General features: G+C 61.2%; 1 protein-coding gene across 1 annotated transcript; it reads left to right on the top strand.

Moving 5' to 3' along the window:
- The first annotated feature begins 823 nt into the window (after window positions 1–823).
- Window positions 824–6,428, top strand: TRIM50 (tripartite motif containing 50). Its single transcript, XM_075771120.1, has 7 exons — window positions 824–960; window positions 2,040–2,496; window positions 3,405–3,500; window positions 4,387–4,617; window positions 4,968–4,990; window positions 5,248–5,372; window positions 5,638–6,428. Exons 2-7 carry the CDS (start codon window positions 2,092–2,094, stop codon window positions 6,243–6,245), a joined length of 1,488 nt encoding a protein of 495 aa, XP_075627235.1. The 5' UTR covers window positions 824–960; window positions 2,040–2,091; the 3' UTR covers window positions 6,246–6,428.
- Window positions 6,429–6,786: the final 358 nt, after the last annotated feature.

Genomic DNA, 6,786 nt, shown 5'->3' with positions numbered 1-6,786 from the left:
CGGGCTGTCCCGCCGGGCCTGTCTGCTCGCAGGCCGGGGCCGCGTGCTCCCCCGGACCGCCAGCAGCAGCCCCAGCGCCGCACCCACAGGCCCGGGCCCGGGGCTCGCCCCCCTGAGGAAAGGCCGCTCTGAGGGAGGGACGTCCCCGCGGCCTGCCCTCACCCGCCAGCCCCCGGGGAACGGGTGCTGTCCCTCCCTCCTTTGCTGCCGCCAAAGACCCGAGGCCCTCAGCGTGAGGCTGAGGCGGGACCCCCGGGCTAATTCTTTACCCCCTGTCTCTGCTTCCCCTGCCCCGAGCGTTGCCCCAAGGCTGGCCCTGCCTGGCTGGGAAGCCTTCCTCATCCCCGGCTCTCCCCGGACGAGTCACCGGGGCGGCCGTAAGCCAAACGCATCCGTGAACCCGGGATAATTATACCAGAAACCATTTTTTACACAGTCAAACAGGCGCGTGCCTTGCCCCACACTGGAGGAGCGACGCTTTGGGTTTCCTTCTGGTCTTTTGGTGAAGATGTTTCTGCTGACACGAGCAGTGCGGATGGGTGAAACCCCAACGGGACGCAGGGAGGCTGGCCGCTCAGGGAGGCAAACACCGGCCAGCTCTTATCAAGGCTCCTGCCCACACAGTCATATGATGTGTGTGCCCGAACCCGCACGGCGGGTGGCGGGCAGCCCTTTGAGGAGGTGTGTCACCGCCCTCAGAGCAGGAGAGGGGGACGAGAGGCTGCCTGGCCTCTCCCCTGCAAGCAGGGACGTCCCCGGCGGGGCTCAGGCTGCAGGAGGGGAGCGGCTCGGCTCCCCATCCCACCGAGGGGCTGCCAGTCCTGCTGCCTGCCTCGTCCGCCCTCCCACGGGGTCAAAATCTTCAGCTTGATCGGGAGCAGCCGAGTGACATCCGTCAGGCTCAGTGCGCCAGGACGAGCAGAGCCTGAGCCCGGGCCAGGAGGAAGCAGTGCAGGGCACGTGAGTGGTGTGGCGAGCGGGAAGCTGTCATTCGGGTCTCCGGGAGGTGTTTCTGTGTGAGCAGAGCGAGCAGCTGACGCCGGTTCCCCCGTACGGGGTCCTATGGTGTCTGATGGGTCACAGACTGACGTTCAACCCTTGATTTGCCGAGCTTCTATGGCAATGTATGATAAACATTGAGCTCAGGTCACAGCCTGTCCCGTCCACGGGGAAATCACCAGGTCTCTGACTTCAGGTTTATTTTCTTTGACTTCAGGTCATATCTTTGACTTGCCCAGGATCTCGGCAGTTACATCCCACAGCGCTGGGAACAGGGGCAGAGGTGATGCTGCACGAACCTTACAGCTCAATAGGGTGGCCATGTGCAGCCCCAGGGCCACAGGAGAGGCAGAGATTTGGGCTCGTGTCTCTTGGGGGTGCTGGCCTGGAGTGGGGACTGCTGTGGGGGCCAGAGACTGCAGTGCGTTTCAAAGGGTGAGCTGCAGCCGCAGCCCTGCACGCTGTGCCTCAGCTTCCCAGCCCTCGTATCAGTTGAGGCCAGCCTCACAGGTGTTTGCTGCGTGGTGGTTGTCCCTGTCTCCTACATAAATTTGCTCTTTATGGTTTCCTTCTGCTTTTGCTTAGATGCATCACTTGAGCTAATGCCAGTCTTTCTGAGGATGTCCATGACTGAGACAATGAGCCCAAAGAGATCTGTAGGAATTCAGACAGGCCAGGGTCAATACTGGAATGTTTCAGCAGAAAACCCCTCTTGGCTCTGTGTCCTGTGCTGACACAGAGGCAGGTCGGTCCCGAGCTGGGCTGCAGTCTGACACCCCTACCAGGCAAAGGCCCCAGGTGGGAACAGCTTGGTGGTGACTTCTGAAACCTCAGGCAGATCCAGCAGGCATGGCCAGGTGTGGTGTCACATCTCCAGAGCCTATCATGGGTTAAAACAAGTATCTCAGACTTTGCATGGAGCCTAACAATGAGTTTGCAACTGCCTGCACTGCTGCCGGGGGGTGGAGGTGTCTCTTTCGCCTTCCCCCGGTGCTGAGCTCTGTCTTTACTCGTCTCTGCTTATCTTGCTCTTGGAACAGGACTGATCTCCCACCCATTTCCCTGGCCGGATCTGTATGGGAACGTGGCAGGATGGCTCGCAAGATGAGCATCGACGAGCTGGAGGACCAGCTCCTCTGTCCCATCTGCTTGGAGGTCTTCAAGGAGCCCCTGATGCTGCAGTGTGGGCACTCGTACTGCAAGTCCTGCGTGGTGTCACTCTCCGGAGAGCTGGACGGGCAGTTCCTGTGCCCCGTGTGCCGCCAAACAGTGGACTGCAGCGCCTCGCCACCCAACGTCACGCTGGCCCGCGTCATCGAGGCGCTGCAGAGCCGGGTCGAGGCAGAGCCCACCCCAGAGTCCTGCCCAACGCACCACAACCCCATCAGCCTCTTCTGTGAGGCCGACCAAGAGGTGATCTGCGGACTGTGCGGCACCATCGGCAACCACCGCCAGCACAAGATCACCCCCATCTCTACCGCGTACTGTCGGATGAAGGTTGGCAGGGGGCTGGACGGGGCTCCTGGGGTGGGTGTTAGGGAACCTGCAGTGCTTGCTGGCCAAATGTCCCCTCTCCTTCAAGGGACAGGCTGGAAATGATGCTAGTGTGGGGAGCACATGCCCCCAGCGCAGCCAGATGTGGGGCAGGGTCCCCGGGCTGTGGGGCAGCTGTTTCTCGGGCTGAGCACATCCCCAGCTGAGAGGGCTCAGGGTTTTGGTGGCTGAACCGTGGTGGAGAGAGCCGGGAGTCAGCAAGTGGCGGCGGGGCCTTTCAAGACCGTTTCCAAATACCATCAAAAAGAGTCTGGAGATAAGGGCTGAGGTGAGGTGCCACAGGAGAGCAGGGAGGCAGGGAAACAGGAGCCCCAGCCAGGCAGAGCAAACAGCTGGCGTCCCCTGCCCAGCATCACATGAAAGCCCCAGGAATGGAAAAGCACAGGGCCACCCGTCCCCTTCACTCCTGACACCGGGGAGATAAGAGCAGGAGGCACTGGAAACGCTCCTGCCCCAGCCAAGCTCCCAGCACCGGCGGTGGGAAGGTGCCACCAGCCTGGTGCTGGTTTGCAGCCGCTTGGCACCCGCTCACCCGGTGTGGAGCAGCCAAGGGGTATGAGATACGGAGGGTCGGGAATGGGAGTGGAGACGTGGTGCTCCTGGCAGGAGTACTTGGTCAGCAGCATCCAGATCGGGGCCGTGCTCTGAGCGCTCTCCTGCCTCTGGCAACCCCAAATCCTCTAGATTAAAAGAGTGAAGATCAGCAGGATGTGCAGGGCCCCAGGAAGCTTAGAGAAAGCTTAGGAGAACATGGCTTCCGAGGGCCATGTGCTCCTCAGGGGCTGGCAAGCACTGCCTGTGGTCAAGGAGGCTGCCCCAGCGTCCCTCCTATGGAGGTGCTGTCTTTTCAGGAGGAGCTGTCTGTGCTGCTGACCGATGTCCACCAGTACAAGAGGAACCTGGATGAACACTTCAGCAAGCTCATCAACAACAAAAGCCGCATCGCAGTGAGTGCCATGTGCCGAGGGGGCCTGTGTCCGAGTCCTTTGTGTCCCACACAGCCCCTGGAGCAACCTCTGCTCCTGGGTCTCCGCAGCTCACCTCCTCTACTCGTCTCCTTCTCTTCCCCTTTCCCTGGGATAGCAAACAGGGCTTATCTTCCACTCTGTTCCCTGAGGTTCGTGTTCCCCACAAAACTCGAGGATTAAACATAGAACTGCTTTCGGGAAGGGCAACATAACCCTCTCTGGTGGCACAGCCCTGTTTTAGGAAGGGGTGACGTAACCCTCGCCAAGCGTCCCGGCAGGAGCACCACTCAGAGCTGGTTTGGCCGAATGTCCTTGGAGATGGGGAGATAACAGGTGCAAGGGACCCCACTCGGAGCAGGCTTTCCAGTCAGAGGAACGCCGTTGGTTTCACATTGAATTTATGCCTGGTTTAGCTGTGTGCCCATTTCCCATGCAGCAGGCATCTCCAAGGGACCTCCTGGCATCCCTTCTGAGCCCAAAACTTCCCAGTGGGGCTCCTCAGAAGGGCTTAGCCCAAATGAAAGTGGAGCTGCATTCTTCTGTACCCCTTAGCCTGGGACACAGGTGGTTCCCTGGGAGCGGAGGGATCCAAGAGCTCTTTTGAGGCTCTGATGAAGCTGCTTGGGACATCAGGAAAACAAAATCTGGGGAAGGAGAGGTGTAAAGCAGGGGTGCCGTGGTGGTGAGGACAGCGGGATGAAACATCATCTAGCCTGCCATGAAGAGCTGCTCTTTATTTGTAAAGCCAGTGGAGGGCGGCTTGGCAGGACATGGATACATTGCTGGTGGCATCTCTGAAACCAAAAAGAGGGTGAAGGAGATGGAGCAAGGCAGCCCCGTGCAGCCGCCTGCTGTCTCCCGGCAGAACGAGGCGGATGTCTTCAAGTGGGTGATCCGGAAGGAATTCCAGGAGCTGCACAGGTACATCGACGAGGAGAAGGCCACCTTCCTGGAGAGCATCGAGGGGAAGGCAGCCCAGCTCATCACCTCCATTGAGTCCCAGGTCAAGCAGACGTCAGACGCCCTGCAGAGGCTTAAGGAGATGCAGACCTCTCTGGAGGCACTCAGCAACGAAAGCCAGCTTGATTTTATCCGGGTGAGTGCACTCACTAGTGAAGGCAGCGACAGTCAACCAGGCTCTCCAGCCCTCAGCCCACTGCTCAACAGCCCTGAGCCCTGCCGTGGGCAGTGGGAACTCTCTCCAAGCGTAGCTGTGGCACCACGAGAAGTGAGATGCAGGTGCCCTCTGTCCAGCCAGGGCTTCGTCCGATGGGAGAGACCTGCCCTCCCGAAGGGGCAATGTCCTTAGCTCTCCCAGGGGAAAAAAGCCCTGGCCTCCCCAGCCCAGCGCACAGATGTGTGGAGCTGTGACCACGCAGAGGAGGTGCAGAGACCGACTGCTTCTGTCAGTCTCCCACCACCGACTCTTTCTCTTGTGTTTTCCAGAAATACGGCTCCTCCCAGTTCAGGTGAGTGGTGAGACCCAGCAGCAAACAGCGTCAATGGGATGGCAGTGCCTCCGCACCAGAGAGGGCACGGCTGGGGCAGCCTCACATGGACACTGCTGCTGTGGTGGATAGCCACAGCCAGAGCCACGCACTCAACCCCAGGAGAGGGCAGGAGCAGCTGGTGAGACACCAGTGGCTCCACCATACACAGCAGCCAGGTGAGAAGAGGTCACACGCCGTCCCCGTCACCTGTGTCACAGCTGCCCGTGTCTTTCCAGGTCAGAGCTCCCCAGCCTGCACCCCGGCGATGGCATCTTTAGCCCTGTGTCCTTCAAGCCGTGTTTCCACCAAGACGACATCAAGATGACGGTGTGGAAGCGCCTGCACCGCCGCGTCCTGCCAGGTACCGCCCTGCCCCGCTCGCGCCCCGGCTTACCGTTGCGTGGGACAGGCTGTCCAGCCAGCGTCGCGCTGCCCCGGCCTCTGTCCCGCTCCTCACCCCAGCAGAGCTCCCGGAGCAGCGCCTGGCTCTGTCTCGTGCCGGCAGCAGCCTGCTCTGGCGAAACGCTCCAGCTGCTTAAAGCTCGGCAGTGCCAGCTTCTGCGTCTGTCACCCGGAGCTGGCCCCTGCCTGCTACCGTGCCTGGAGCCTGCGTGCTTTCCTTCTAGCTCCAGAGATGCTGAAGCTGGACCCAGTGACAGCACATCCCCTCCTGGAGCTCTTCAAGGGCGACACGGTGGTGCAGTGTGGGCTGTACCAGCGCCGGGACAGCAACCCCAAGCGTTTTGACTCCAGCAACTGCATCCTCACCTGCAAGGGCTTCTCCTGTGGCCAGCACTACTGGGAGGTGATTGTGGGCACCAGGAACCACTGGCGCGTGGGCATCATCAAGGGCACGGTCAGCCGCAAAGGGAAGCTCAGCAAGTCTCCCGAGAACGGCGTGTGGCTCATCGGCCTGAAGGAAGGGAAGGTCTACGAGGCCTTCAGCACCCCACGGGCCGCCCTGCCGCTGACCGCCCGGCCCCAGCGCATCGGCATCTACCTGCACTATGAGAAGGGCGAGCTGACCTTCTACAATGCCGACCACCCCGACGAGCTCAGCCCCATCTACACCTTCCAGGCGGAGTTCCAGGGCCAGCTCTATCCCATCGTGGACCTGTGCTGGCCGGAGCGAGGGCCCTACTCGCCCCCCATCATCCTGCCCGCGCCCGCCACAAGCCGGCACCCCCGCGTGCCGTACAACCATCCTGCCCCAGAGGAACCCGCGAAGCCGTAGCCCGGCCACGGGACGAGGCGGTGGCCGGCAAGGGCTGTGGCCGAGTCCCAAGGGCCCGCAGCAGAGCAGTCAGGCTGCGTGCAGGGTTGTCCTCACACGGAAGCTGGGGCACTGCAGAGGCAGCTGCAGCAGCGCGGGACGGTCCTTCCCCTCTCCTCGACGAGCATAAAATGTCAGCCTTGACCTTGGGAATCCTCATCCCAATCTGGCAGGCTGACCCAAAAGCCTAAAACACGGCTGGCCTGCGAAGGTCTCCCTACGGAAAGGAGTGCCTGCCTGAAAAGCATGAGCTGTGAGCGTCCGGGGTCTTTGCTGGCTTGTCTGTCTTCCGAATAAACAGAGTTTGTGTCAGGTGAGCTGGTACCGTCCCTGAGGAACAGACCGCAGCTGGAGCCGGGCAGCCGCAGCGCTCTGCAGAGGCGCGAGGGGCTACCAGGAGGGGAAAGTGGGGGCCGAAAAAGCAGCTGCAGAGAGCTGTTCGCCAGGCAGCAGAGGCCAGACCCTGGCGGGACGACGCCTGCAGCCTCTGCCAGCTGCTCAG

The sequence above is a fragment of the Balearica regulorum genome, chromosome 19 (genome assembly GCF_011004875.1).
Source record: "Balearica regulorum gibbericeps isolate bBalReg1 chromosome 19, bBalReg1.pri, whole genome shotgun sequence".
Lineage (NCBI taxonomy): Eukaryota > Metazoa > Chordata > Aves > Gruiformes > Gruidae > Balearica > Balearica regulorum.
This window is presented reverse-complemented; position numbering and strand designations above follow the sequence as displayed.

What these genes read in the sequence shown, in the direction of transcription:
- TRIM50 (XM_075771120.1), top strand. Translation starts at nt 2,092, where the DNA reads ATGGCTCGCAAGATGAGCATCGACGAGCTGGAGGACCAGCTCCTCTGT. An exon ending in ACAACAAAAGCCGCATCGCA is followed by an intron (nt 3,501 to 4,386) that starts GTGAGTGCCATG and finishes GTCTCCCGGCAG; the next exon opens with AACGAGGCGGATGTCTTCAA. An exon ending in GCACCGCCGCGTCCTGCCAG is followed by an intron (nt 5,373 to 5,637) that starts GTACCGCCCTGC and finishes CTTTCCTTCTAG; the next exon opens with CTCCAGAGATGCTGAAGCTG.